This window comes from Nerophis lumbriciformis, linkage group LG16 (genome assembly GCF_033978685.3).
Source record: "Nerophis lumbriciformis linkage group LG16, RoL_Nlum_v2.1, whole genome shotgun sequence".
NCBI classification, from domain to species: Eukaryota; Metazoa; Chordata; class Actinopteri; order Syngnathiformes; family Syngnathidae; genus Nerophis; species Nerophis lumbriciformis.
This window is the reverse complement of record NC_084563.2, coordinates 17,451,344-17,465,639: the sequence shown is the minus strand read 5'-3', so window position 1 is coordinate 17,465,639 and position 14,296 is coordinate 17,451,344. Positions and strand designations below refer to the sequence as shown.

Sequence of the window (14,296 nt, the reverse complement as noted above, 5' to 3'; positions counted from 1 at the left end):
GTGTTGACACGTGGAAAACAAATCAAAAATCGTTTAATTCTCCGTCAAATGTGCAGTCAGGAATATCCTCAAGTTAATTTGTCCGATTAATACAGACGTTTTGTTAACATTATATTATTAAAAAAAAATAAAAATAAAAACAAAAACAAGTATCCTTCCAGCGACGGGCAGTCAAAGCCGAAGTGTTATCGATCACTGTTAATGACGTAAGAGGAAATTTGGCGTGACAGCTCTTATAATGTTAAAAAAAAAATAGACGGTCAAACTTTTTTTTTATGCTCTCGCTAAGAAAATATTACATTTATAGTCACTTTACGGAAATTAATTGATCAGTCACACCTACAACCAAATAAGGGATTACTGTAATGCCAATGTTGTCTTTGTTTGTATATCCATGTTTTTCATTGTACAGCAAATATATTCATTTACAATATCTCAAAATGCATTTGACTAAAACACACCTGCTTGTTCCAATGCCTTACATCCACTATATACCTGGTACTCTCTGCAGTTGAGTAAATAAACGCCCACTGCCACTACATACTGTAACCTAATATGTTTATTTTCCTTAGAGTTTGTGTGTGTGTGAGGATGAATTACCTGTTGCAAATCTCGAGTGGAACCCCTGAAGAAGCTTGTACCTGTGCATGCAGTCCGCTAAAACTGCGGAGTACAAGTGCCCCAGGTGAGGAGAGGCATTGACATAAAAGATGGGGGTGGTAATGTAGTAGTTTTTTTCTTCTTTGCCCACATCCTTGCACGCATGTCGGACCCTCCGAGTGCTCCATGGAGCAGAAACTGGTGCTAAGAAGAAGCCTCGTTGCAGCCTGCCGACACACTGCAGAATGAGTGTCCTATTCATTTAGCTGTTTGAAGAATACGAACAAATGACTGATATAATATCAGTATAAAAACATATGAAGGAATTTGACGGCATGTGTGACTTGCCTGCCGGAGTACACTTGACAAGGTTGGACGTACTTCCGTATTACCGTTTGACACCCGTCCAATCAAATCACCTGAGAGTGCACTCGTGATCACCAAGGAACCAATCATATTTCTTTGGGTAACGTTGTTGCGTTCAAAGCCCGCTGAGGAATGGGAATTCTCCGTACAGCATGGCCGTGTGCGCAATCGACTTACCTAAAAAGAAAAGTTTTTGAGTTGTATTTCTTGTATTGACAAAAAAACAACAACAATGATTTTAAAAGGCCACGGTGCTCGGAGACGTAGTTATTTAATCATTGTCATTATAGGGGGGTTGTGGTTCGCAGTGCTGTAGTGTAAGGCGTGTCTAACAAGGAAAGGAAATAAGTCATTTTTATTAAACTTCGCTCAACGTTCGTGTGCGTGGGGACGGTGAACAGAGAGCCAACTCAGCGTCTTCTCTTCAGCCACATAACCGAGGCAAATGTATTCTTCATACAAGTCCGTTCCTTGTGAAAGAAATGAGCACGCCCACAACCAACAACGTGATGACGTCGCACGTTTTGGCAACGTCACATCCGCTTTTCCATTAACAATACACAAATAAAAGAACCCATAGACATCTTATAAGTAGACGCAGCATTGGCTTCTGTGACGCGAGAAATTCGGCCGCCATTTTGAAGTGGTAATGAGGAGCCAGCGAGCAGCCTAAACCAGGGGTTGGGAACCTAGGGCTCTAGAGCCAGATGTGGCTCTTTTGATGACTGCATATGGCTCTCAGATAAATCTTAGCTGACACTGCTTAACACGATAAGTAATGAATAATTTCGCTGGTAATCACAGTGTTAAAAATAACGTTCAAAAAATAAAACATTCTCATTCATTTTAATCCATCCATCCGTTTTCTATACCGCACCTGTTCAAGAAGTCGCATTATTGGTAAGAAGTATTTTATTTATTATTTATTAGCTTCAGAATAACAATGTTATTAAAAAGAATAAGAGACTTATTACACTCTAAAAATGTTGGTCTTACTTAAAAATACACACATTTAGTTGTATTCAGTGTTAAAAAATATAATATGGCTCTCACGGAAATACATTTTAAAATCTTTGGCTTTCATGGCTCTCTCAGCCAAAAAGGTTCCCGACCCCTGGCCTAAACTGACAGTTGCCAGGTAGAAAGCAAACATCACCGGGCTGGTGTTCAGCGTTTTCCTGAGCGGACTGTTGAAAATAGGAATCGGGGGATTACTTTTAACAAGTAAGATTAAAAATAACATACTATTGGTTGTATTTTGTGAAAAGAATATTACCACAGAGTTGAGAAGGAGCAAAGATCTTCAATAGTACTGAAATCGTAGCCGCCAGCAAACAAGAGTATGACCATAATAGAATTGCTTGTCAATGAAATTAATTACATTTAAATATGTCATACTTGAATAAGCGGTAGAAAATGGATGGATGGATACTTGAATAACATAAAGTTGAAATAAACGATTAAGATAAAGATTGTAAAAGCCAACAGGGGCAAAAGTTAGGACCACAGTCCAGATTATGTAGGGGTGCGGGGAGTAATATATGTTAGCTAACTAGACAATAAGATGGACAGTGGCTATACAGTATTATACAAGTCTAAATTTAGTCTTGCTTTCAAACCCAATTTTGTGTAGCCCACCTTCGTGAAATGTGTGGTACAAAATATGTGATAAACAGGAAAAGGCCCTAAGATATATAGATATCTAATGTATTCATACATTGTTTATGTAGGATATATATATATATATATATATATATATATATATATATATATAAAACCTAATCATATTGTTTATTGAACTTGAAAATAGCTGACCGTTTTGTCCCCCTTCTCTGGGATTATATTCCCAGTTTTGATCTCGGATGTCTGGTCATTTATAGCATATAAGAATATTCTATTACTGTTAAGCAAACTATGAATAATAAAACACGCCAAAACATGTGTCCTTTATCATAGCTACACGCATGACAAAAAAGCGTGTGAAAATCAGTGGTATTCAGTGAGGTAAGATGAATTAAATGCGCTGACAGTCCATTGCTCCTGCCAAATGAATTGCACTGAGTGGAGCGGATCACCACTCCAAGATGGCGGCCCCGCGTCTCGTCAGCGCCAGTAGGCAGTAGCGCTCGATGCTGCGTCTACTTAGAAGATGTCTATGAAAGAAACTATATAGTGAGCAAGGGCGCAATACAAATGGGAAGCTTAACATCGTAGGTCTACTGAGCGCATGCTATGGCCGTTTAGAGGAACGTGGAAATATATTAATATTAGTCCCAAGTCAGGCTGTTAAAAGGAACGCTATCGATGCTAGCTGGCCGACATTTGTATATCTGGATCACGTGATCTCAAGTCGTAGCGGTCGGCGGAAAGTTGCTCTTGAGCCACGCCCCTCGACGAAGACGGATGGAGTTGACGTGACCGCCGAGGTACTCCTTTATTTGCTTCATTCGGCTATTTTCCCCACTTCTAAACTAACTCAAAGTCCGATATGTGTTTGTCTCCGACTCCCAACTTTGTTTTGAGTTCAGCGGCCTCTCCCTGGGGGACCGTCTGCCTTGTCATGTGACGAAAACATGGCTGTGTTTGCTGTTCAACTTAAAAAACAACACTGTCATGGCGACGAAAAGAAAATACATAATGTGATGTTGTGACAGATGGAAGCGGGCCGTGAGGACTTCTACATCGGCCTCTGTCTGGCCGTGTCCTCCAGTCTTTTTATCGGCGCTAGTTTCATTCTGAAGAAGAAAGGCCTGCTGCGATTGGCCAGCAAGGGATCCACACGAGCAGGTACCGTAAAGTGTCACTAAAGGCGCCTACAAAACTAAAGAGCTCAGAATGTACATTATGGCCATGACAAAAACATCAATCTGGTGTAAATGGGACTTACAAAAAGGATATTAATCACTGCATAGGAAAAGTACAATAATACTATGTATCCAGGCTGACTTGTGTTGTCCTGATACAAATATTTTGGTACCGGTACCAAAATTATTTCGATACTTTTCGGTACTTTTCTGAATAAAGGGGACCACAAAAATGGCATTATTGGCCTTATTTTAACAACAAATCTTAGGGTACATTAAACATATGTTTCTTATTGCAAGTTTGTCCTTAAATAAAATAGACAACTTGTCTTTTATTAGTAAGTAAGCAAACAAAGGCTCTTAATTTAGTCTGCTGACATATGCAGTAACATATTGTGTCACTTACCATTCTATTATTTTGTCAACATTATTAAGGACAAGTTGTAGAAAATGAATTATTAGTCTACTTGTTCATTTACTGTTGATATCTGCTTACTTTCTCTTTTAACATGTTCTATCTACACTTCTTTTAATGTAATAATCACTTATTATTCTGTTGTTTGGATGTTTTACATTGGTTTTGGATGATACCACAAATTTGGGTATCAATCTGATACCAAGTCGTTACAGGTCATATCATACATTGGTCATATTCAAAGTCCTCATGTGTGCAGGGACATATTTCCTGAATTTATAAACATAATATACATTTTTTTAAATGAAAGAAGTTGTTGTGATGCCAAAAAATATCGACGTTATCATAGTAGTATCGACTAGATACGCTACTGTACTTGGTATCATTATAGTGGATGTCAGGTGTAGATCCACCTATGGCGTTTGTTTACATTTTGACGCCGATGAGCTACGGTGTGTAGTGAAGCATGTTTAGCTATTCCTCGTCCTGCAGGGATGATACTTGTAAAAAACTTACTTTATTTGTTGCCATGGAGACGAGGATTAGTGATTTAGAAGTAGCTAAAACACTGCCGACTGGGGCTGGACTTTAGCCACTCGCTAGCTAGCCATGTCTTAAAGCACCTCTTCCTGAGGGCGTTTCAGTGTTATAAATTCACCTTTATCGTTAGTTTTTAAGCCAAAATGCGTCCGTTCTCCCTTTTCTGTTTACACACTGTGTCTGATTGTAAGTACTCAGTGTTTGTGTGCTGCCGAACGTGCTCCTTTGCTCGTAAAACCAGCAATGACACGACAGGACGGGGGCGCGGGGGTGGGGGGTGGCGGACCGGTACTTTTCAGAGGCGGTATAGTACCAACAATGATTCATTAGTATGTCGGTACTATACTAATACCAGTATACCATACAACCCTAAGGCTGACTGTGTATTCGTGGAGATAGTCACCTTGTGGTGTTTTATAGGTACTGCTGCATTGAGCCAAATACTGTAAATTGCTAATTGTATGAATTAACGCCCACTTAACATTCTATCTCAATTAGAGGGACTGTTTTCAACTTCCTCACAGTTAAATTTTTCCAAGCCAAAATTAGGGCTGTCAAAGTCAACACGATAATAACGCGTTAACTATAAGTTCTTTTAACAGCGTCAATTTTTTGTAATGCACGATTAACGTCCTGACTGATTTTCGACCCTCGGCCCGTTCCGTAGCTTGAGGAAATGTAATAGCGTCAAGTTACTGTGGAGCCACAAGCTCGAAAATAGCGAGCATGAATGCACAAAGACAGCAGGAGATTATAGGAATCTCAGGTCCAAAACCATGGCAAGTCGTTCTCCGGACAAGACGAGGTCATTTTATCTTCAGTCGCCGTGAGACGACATCATTGGATCGAAAGCTGCTTGCAGGGAGGAGGAGCTTCACGTCCGTGTTTATATTACAGTTGAGTGCATTAATAATGTAAAATGTAGATTGTTAGTCAAACTGCTTTCCATCCATCCATCCATCCATCCATCTTCTTCCGCTTATCCGAGGTCGGGTCACGGGGGCAGCAGCCTAAGCAGGGAAGCCCAGACTTCCCTCTCCCCAGCCACTTCGTCCAGCTCTTCCCGGGGGATCCCGAGGCATTCCCAGACCAGCCGGGAGACATAGTCTTCCCAACGTGTCCTGGGTCTCCCCCGTGGCCTCCTCCCAGTCGGACGTGCCCTAAACACCTCCCTACCGCTTTAGTAAGATGGAATAAAAGCTCTGCAGAAAAAAAGACGGCAGCGAGGAAGTCTAAAGTCACTTTAATCGGAGACTTTCGCCAAAATATGTCACATTTTTTTCTTATACCAATCACTCACGTTTGGCTTGACATCCGGTCTAACTGACAAAACAACAAAAAAATTGTTTATCATGCTTTGTCAAAGATGTTTTGTAATGTTGTTCTGTGATATTTCTACCTCAATAAAAGTTTTCTGGCAGATTGAAATAAAGTGTATTGTAATAGCAACGGCGATATGAAGGAGGAAGACTGTCTTTGAAGAAGTCAGCCTTTTATTTATGTTCACAAATAGCACTGTCCAACTAAATAGGTAGAAACGCGACACACACACACGGCAGCTCCTCGAACACTTTCACGTTTCCTTCTTCACTCCCACTGAGACAAGGTTTAATATTGCAGGCATGCTTGCCATTACGCTCTGCAGCCCACATCGGGTCATTACAGTTCACTACACAATATTCCCATACAGTACATTCTTTAATAACCTGTTCTGATTGATAGTTTTCAATTACCAAATGTTTAACAGGCCGAATATTACATTTTATTAATAAATCGAGAAGGTTAAAACATTGTCATGCTGCAAAACAAATATGATTAACTTGTACAACATGTACAACATGTATTTTACATAATATCAGAGGCATTTATTCAAGTAGAAATATCACAGATTACATTACCAAACATCTTTGACAATCAAAGCATGATCGTAACAATCCACATTTTGTGTTAATAATGCGTTAAACATAGTGTTGCTCCTCCTCTGAATGCAAGTGCTCCTACAGCAGGAATACAAATTCTGTATTCCGACAAAAGACACAATCTGGCAAGACACCAACACACTCCAGGTATTTTTTTAAATTCTCTTTAAATGCGTGTTTATGTTCTTTCTGTGTGGAGCTGTTTAAAAAAAGCATAATGTTTAAAAACATTTAATTAAAACAACTGAATTGTCCAGTCATGGTGTTAAAACTTGAAAATGATCTGTCGTGGGTACACTTATTAATGATGATATCTGCAGTTATCGCGATTCATTTTGAGTTAGTTATGTACAAACTGCGATTAATCACGATTAAATATTTAAATCATTTGACAGCCCAAAAAAAAATACAACAAGAACTACATTTGTTAGCTTATGTTAACATTAGTGGTTAAACAGAACAAGTTTGTTTTAAAACTGTCTATTTTTTCACGATTACTAAGTTTATGCAATAAAAAATTGTTCCGTCCCAAAAAAATGATTGGTGTTTACGGCGGTCACTCACCCGGTCTCGTCAACACATACGCGCAGGGAGCGCTTGCACACACACAAAAGCAGTCCAAGACAGGCAACAAACAATTTGCAGTCATGTTGTTATGATCGATAATATATTCAATGACAGCTAACGCTAACTATCCCAATTGCTATCATTAGCTAACAACACCCAAAGCTAATACGCATGCATTACGTCGTAGAAGATGTAGGAGGGCGGGATTTAACGCTTAAGATACCGTATTTTTCGGAGTATAAGTCGCTCCGGAGTATAAGCCGCACCGGCCGAAAATGCATAATAAAGAAGGAAAAAAACATATATAAGTCGCACTGGAGTATAACTCGCATTTTTTGGGGAAATTTATTTGATAAAACCCAACACCAAGAATAGACATTTGAAAGGCAATTTAAAATAAATAAATAATAGTGAACAACAGGCTGAATAAGTGTACGTTATATGAGGCATAAATAACCAACTGAGAACGTGCCTGGTATGTTAACGTAACATATTATGGTAAGAGTCATTCAAATAACTATAACATATAGAACATGCTATACGTTTACCAAACAATCTGTCACTCCTAATCGCTAAATCCCATGAAATCTTATACGTCTAGTCTCTTACGTGAATGAGATAAATAATATTATTTGATATTTTACGGTAATGTGTTAATAATTTCACATATATGTCGCTACTGAGTATAAGTCGCACCCTCGGCCAAACTATGATAAAAATACCGTAAATGTACCGTAAAAATACGGTACATTGGAAAGTTAGCACCCTATAGGCATCAGTGTAGACCAGACCTGGGCAAACTAAGACCCGGGGTCCCCATGCGGCCTGTTAAGATTTTCAATCTGGCCCGCCAGACTTTCCCAAATTATTTTTTTTAGATCTTTAAGATGGAAACTGTAGCTGCCATTATGAGGTGCAGTGATGTTTTCAAATGACCGTAAGTCTCGAACTATACGAAGTATTTCAATGGTTGGAATCTGCACTTTTGCATTATATACTAGTTACTATGGTAATCTAATTAGTTACTATGGTAATCTAAATCACAGCAGCTCAGACGAAGCACCAAGCAGTGTGGGTGTGGTTTGTTTCCACAGAGTGGCCAGCCTGAAATGCGGGTGTCAGGGACAGACACGGAAGGAGATTTTTACAACAAAGTTCTAAAGCTTAGTGATATATCAGATTGTAGGTGTTTTTTTTTACCCTTCGCGTTCATATTTCTGTTACGTGCGGGTCGCATCTTCCTGCGGGGTCGTTCTCCCGGGATGCAGACGGACAACTCCGGACGAAGGCGTGAGGTAGGAGATTATTTATTTTCCATAAATCATACACCGAAGATACAAACAGGCAAAAACAAAACAAAAGGGAAGCTAAGGTAAGTACTTAGCACAGGAATCATAGAAACTAGGAGACAAAAAATACCACCGTAACAGGTTGCGTGTAGCAAACAATAAAGCCAGACCGAGTGTGATGAGCAACGCGAATAAATAAACAACCCTAGAGGTGCACAAAACAGGAACTCAGGGAGTCCAAAACTAACAGAACATAACTAAACAAAACATGATCCGGCCACAGATCATGACAATTTTGCTGTGTTTGTTGCATTTTTGTTGCTTTTTAACTTGATTGTAAAATATGTCGATGGAGAGGGGGTGTGACGTTCATATGTTGTCAATATTCAGTGTTTTATCGTTCATAGTTAATATGGTAAATCCCACATTCTTTATTTTCATGTACATTCTGGGTGCCTCATTCAGTAAAAAAAATGGAAAAAAAAACAATTCTGTTTTTTCAGGCGGTCTATCATAACGTTTTTAGCATTCCATCAGATATTATTGTGAGGTTTTGTATTATATATACCAGCCCCCAGACACATTTTTTTCTCTAAATTTGGCCCCCGAGTCAAAATAATTGCCCAGGCCTGGTGTAACTGTTGCACACAGCCCTTTTAAATGGAATTTCATATTGTATCACTTCTGTTGGCGTTTTCTATCTTGCAGGTTTTACTCTATGTCGTACAAATAATAATGCAAATATTGTCTTATTCATGCAAATATTATGTTTTCTCAAACAGTGGACGCAATAATCTCAGTGGCCAGGTGCATGGTCCACTTTTAAACACCCTACCTGGGGAGAGTACGTGTGTTTGGCACTTACACAAGCATTAGTACAAATAAAGGTGTCCCAGTTGTGTAAACGAGCGTTTACAGATCACAAGTTTGGTCATGATTTCATGTTTTTAGTTCCTGTCTTAACTTGACATCAAGGGTCTGTAAAAGCCCAAATGTAACACAAGTCTGTCTCATTGTTGTGAATTTAATATGGTCACATTTGTTGCGTTCCAGGTCACGGCGGCTATGCATACCTCAAAGAAGGGCTGTGGTGGGCGGGGCTTATTTCAAGTAAGTCTCATGTAAAAGAAAAAAAGGAGGTGATGACACAGTCAGCTGATTCCTCTCATTGATTTTGATGGCGTTCCTCGCCAGCTGTTGCCGTCACAACATTGTGCTCTTTTTTTTGCCCGAGATGAGTCTTTTCTTCTTCTTCTGCTTGTTTTGGAACATCTACACGAAACTGTCTTCCAGTGGGAGCAGGAGAAGCCGCCAACTTTGCAGCGTACGCGTTTGCACCAGCTACGCTTGTGACTCCTTTAGGAGCTTTGAGTGTGCTTGTAAGGTACGTTTTTGTTTTGGTTGTGTTTTTTTAGAGAGTTTTCTCAAGCAAATATGTTACAATTCTAATAGATTGTTTTGCAAAAATGTGTTTTAGTAAATACGGTACACAGTTTTTTCCTTGTGAATTTAAAAAAATATTTTGATTGTATTTAATTTTTATAATACAATTTAAAAAAATATTGCAACTTTGTATTTTTATAATTCTTGTAAAAAATATACTTCTTTATTCTCAAGATTTTATTCTTCTAAAAAATACAGGTTAATTCTCAAATGTTTTTTTTTTTAAATTATTTTACAAAATACTTGATAAAACTTTTATATTGTATTTTTCTAAAGTAGGTTGATTCTCAAAACTAAAATTGCAACTTCATTCAGTTTTTTGCTATTTTCTTTTTTCTATCTGAGGATTGTATTATTTTATTCTTCTAAAAGTACTATTAAAAAAGTAAATAAAATACAACTTCATTCTCTATTTTAACTCTTAGAAAAATACTAATTTTCAATATTTTATTCTTCTAAAAATACAGATTAATTCTCAAATTGTTTTTTTTTTAAATTATTTTACAAAATACTTTATTATACTTTTATATATTATTCTTCTAAAAGTACAATAAAAATGCCACTTCCAGTAATTCCCTTTCTTAATTATTGTATTTAGAAGAAATACTACTTTATTTTGAGTTTGTTGTTATTTTATTCTTCTTAAAATGCAGGTTGATTCTCAAAACTAAAATTGCAACTTCATTCACTTTTTTACTTCTTCTTTTTTTTTTTTTTTTTTTTTAAATCTGAGGATTGTATTATTTTATTCTTCTAAAAGTACTATTAAAAAGTAAATAAAATGCAACATTGTTCTCTATTTTAACTCTTAGAAAAATACTACTTTTCAGTATTTTATTCTTCTAAAAATACAGGTTAATTCTCAAATTGTTTTTTTGTAATTATTTTTTACAAAATACTTTCTTATACTTTTATATTTTATTGCTCTAAAAGTACAATTGAAAAATGCCACTTCCAGCAATTCCCTTTCTTAATTATTGTAAAAAAACAAACAACAGCACTACTTTATTTTGAGTTTTTTGTTATTTTATTCTTCTTAAAATGCAGGTTGACTCTCAAAATTAAAATGGCATCTTACTTTTTTACTAACTCTTTACAAAATCTGAGTATTGCATTATTTTATTCTTATAAAAGTACTATTAAAAAAGTAATAAAATGCAACTTCCTTCTCTATTTTAACTCTACTGTTCAGTATTTTCTTCAGGATATTCTTAAAATTAAAATAGCTACTTACATCTTTTTTTGTGAAAAGCGAATACTTTTGTTCTCAGAATTGTATTATTTTAGTCTTCTAAAAAATACAGTATAGTGTAGTTCTCAATATTTAAATGGGAACTTCATTTTTTTCTATTCTTGTAAAAATACTTCTTTATTCAACTGATTGTATTTTATTCTTCAAAAAATATAGTTTAATTCTAATAAAATATTTTTTTCACCCGTAATACCACAGCTTCATAGTCCCCCAAAATAAAATATCTACATTGGATTAAAATTATGATTTTATTACAGCATTTATTCCTGCTAAATTAAACACTTTTTTTTCGTATTTATTTTCATTCATCTTTGTACGAATATTTGACCTAGCACGAATTGACACTGTCACTTATTTATTTAAACTTTTAAACCCACAGAGGACCTTTTTGTAACAGCTCTTCCATGTTTGTTTTTGTCCCTCCCAGTGCCGTGCTTTCCTCTTACTTCCTCTGCGAGAGGCTGAACTTGCACGGCAAGATCGGCTGTTTGCTGTGCGTACTGGGCTCCACTGTCATGGTGATTCACGCCCCCCAGGAGGAGGAGGTGGCGTCCCTCAGCGTCATGGCCGAGAAGCTTAAAGATCCAGGTCAGGCTGGAGTCGACGTGTTGCCTTAAACCAGGGGTTGGCAACCCAAAACATTGAAAGAGCCATATTGGACCAAAAAACAAATCTGTCTGGAGCCGCAAAAAAATATAAAGCTGTATTTAAATCTTACAATGAAGGCAACACATGATGTAAGTGTCTATATTAGCTATAATAGCCTACTATCAAAATAACTATGTGTCACAGGCTGAAGCAAATCTTCGTGGACAGAAATGTTGAAATGTAATATTTATTCTACACATTTTTACAACATTAGTAAATCAGAGGCTACTCAGAAGGTGAAATAACTCCTGGAAATTACTGGCTTTTAATGGCCAAAGTTATAGATGTGTGTGTCCAAGGTAAAGGGAACGGCAAGCTGTCTTCTTTTAATAGATTGATTACAATCTTTGGCAAGCGAGGCAATGTTTGCTGGGGTCTGGAACAACATGGCACACAAAGAACTATCAGAAATGCAGCCGATATTACATACAGATAATGTGTCATGAGACATGCAAAACTAAATTATATACAAATAGGATAAAAGTAAATGATATTAAATGAGCTCAAATATACCTACAAATGAGGCATAATGATGCAATATGTACATACAGCTAGCCTAAATAGCATGTTAGCATTGATTAGCTTGCAGTCATGCACTGACCAAATATGCCTGATTAGCACTTCAACAAGTCAATAACATCAACAAAGCACACCTCTGTGCATTCACGCACAGTATAAAACTTTTGGTGGACAAAATGAGACAACGAAGGAGTGGAAGATTTTACATGTAAATAAACTGTTGCAACAGTCTACACTATGGTGAGTTCAAGAACCGCCAAAATTAGTAGGACAAAACGATGTTCACCAAATACTGTCATCCGTAAAGCACACACACAAACATATTAAACGGTGGGCTTTCTAACAATTGAGAAGGTTTGTGTCATGTTGGTCTTCAAACAAAAAACATACTAAAACAAAAAAAAATGTTTTCCCCCCATCTTTTTCCATTTTCAATCCTTTTTTAAAAATGCTCCGGGGAGCCACTAGGGCGGCACTGAAGAGTCGCATGCCCCGCCGATCCCCGCCTTAAACAAACATACCGGTACTTCGTTTTTTCTTCTTCTCGCCAGGTTTCATTGTGTACGCCGCGTGCGTTGTGGGAAGCAGCCTGGTTCTTATCTTCGCCGTGGCGCCACGCTTCGGACAGAAGAATGTGCTGGTCTACGTCCTCATCTGCTCTGTGATCGGCTCCCTGTCCGTGTCCTGCGTCAAGGGCTTGGGCATCGGCATCAAGGAGCTCTTTACCGGGACGGCCGTGCTGAGGGAGCCGCTCTTCTGGTCCATGGTGGTGTGCCTGGTGGTGTGCGTCAGCATACAGATCAGCTACCTGAACAAAGCCCTGGACATCTTCAACACCTCCATCGTCACGCCCATCTACTACGTCTTCTTCACCACCTCCGTCATGGCGTGCTCCGCCATCCTCTTCAAGGAGTGGCTGAGCATGAGCCTCAACGCGGTAGTTGGCACCATCAGCGGCTTCCTCACCATCGTGCTGGGCATCTTCCTGCTGCACGCCTTCAAGGACATCGCCTTCAGCTGGGACTCGATGCCGCTCTACCTGAGGAAAAGTGGGGGCTCCCGGCCTTACATGGCGATCCCCGGGCAAACCGGGGAGCCGCCCTTAGAGGGAGGAGCCGTGGGTGGACGGGCCTCATGGAAACAGAAGGCTCCTTCCTTACAGTAGAACAATCTTCTAGAACAGTGGTTCTCAAACTTTTTTCACCAAGTGACACCTCACAAAACACTTTGCTCTCCAAGGACCACCACTAAAATACAGTAGCGTAGTAGGCTTAAGTATTCATTAAACACAAGGCAGATGTTTTATTTAACAAGTGTTACGCAGTTTGAACAGTAATGCTGTTTATCAAGTGATTCTTTTGGCATACCACTAGATGGTACCAGTTTAAGAATTACTGTTCTAGAATGTAATTTTTTTTAATCTCATGAGCACACTTGACTACTTACTCTTTGCTGCATTTCTTTAAATAGGGGTCTCCACTTAAATAATTGCCCTGCCTCAAATAATTACTCACTTAAATGCCTTTTATGCCTCTAAAATAACAGGGGATAATGCTTTGTTGCTGTAGTTATTTTTACAATATCTATTATACCTGGTACTCTCTGCAGTTAAGTACATAATTGAATGCCTGACAGCAATTAATGTATGCCTATATTTATCTTTGTATTCCATATTTAAAAATAGCTTACAAAAGTTATGTTTCCTTTTTAAATGTGTTTTGCATGTATTTAATCGTTTTTGGTACATGCCACTGTATTCTTAATTTAGCCCCTTCAATCACAAATACAGGCACTTTGGATGAGTTCTGGTGCTGAATTTCCCCCAGGGATCAATAAAGTACTTTCTATTCTATTCTAAGTGCATGATGTACCTCAAGAATATGAAAAGCTACACCAAAGACTATAAACAGTCTTCTGTCTGCAAGATGTATTCA

General features: G+C 38.1%; 2 protein-coding genes across 5 annotated transcripts in view; one reads left to right on the top strand and one right to left on the bottom strand.

The window, feature by feature from the left end:
* Positions 1-1,026, bottom strand: part of mars2 (methionyl-tRNA synthetase 2, mitochondrial) — a 30,353-nt gene extending 29,327 nt beyond the window's left edge. For 2 of the 4 annotated variants that reach the window (XM_061976717.1, XM_061976716.1), the window contains exons 1-2: positions 949-1,025; positions 601-866 (exon numbers count right to left, since the gene is read on the bottom strand). In XM_061976717.1, coding sequence (XP_061832701.1) covers positions 601-788 — 188 coding nt within the window. In that variant the 5' untranslated portion in view covers positions 789-866; positions 949-1,025. Of the gene's footprint in view, positions 1-600 lie in introns of all 4 variants that reach the window. The other 2 variants (XM_061976718.1, XM_061976715.1) reach the window with 2 other exon arrangements.
* A 2,126-nt stretch (positions 1,027-3,152) lies between these two features.
* Positions 3,153-14,214, top strand: LOC133617036 (magnesium transporter NIPA2). The gene is made up of 6 exons (XM_061976713.1): positions 3,153-3,392; positions 3,621-3,753; positions 9,554-9,610; positions 9,794-9,884; positions 11,623-11,783; positions 12,914-14,214. Exons 2-6 carry the CDS (start codon positions 3,621-3,623, stop codon positions 13,525-13,527), a joined length of 1,056 nt encoding a protein of 351 aa, XP_061832697.1. The 5' UTR covers positions 3,153-3,392; the 3' UTR covers positions 13,528-14,214.
* Positions 14,215-14,296: the final 82 nt, after the last annotated feature.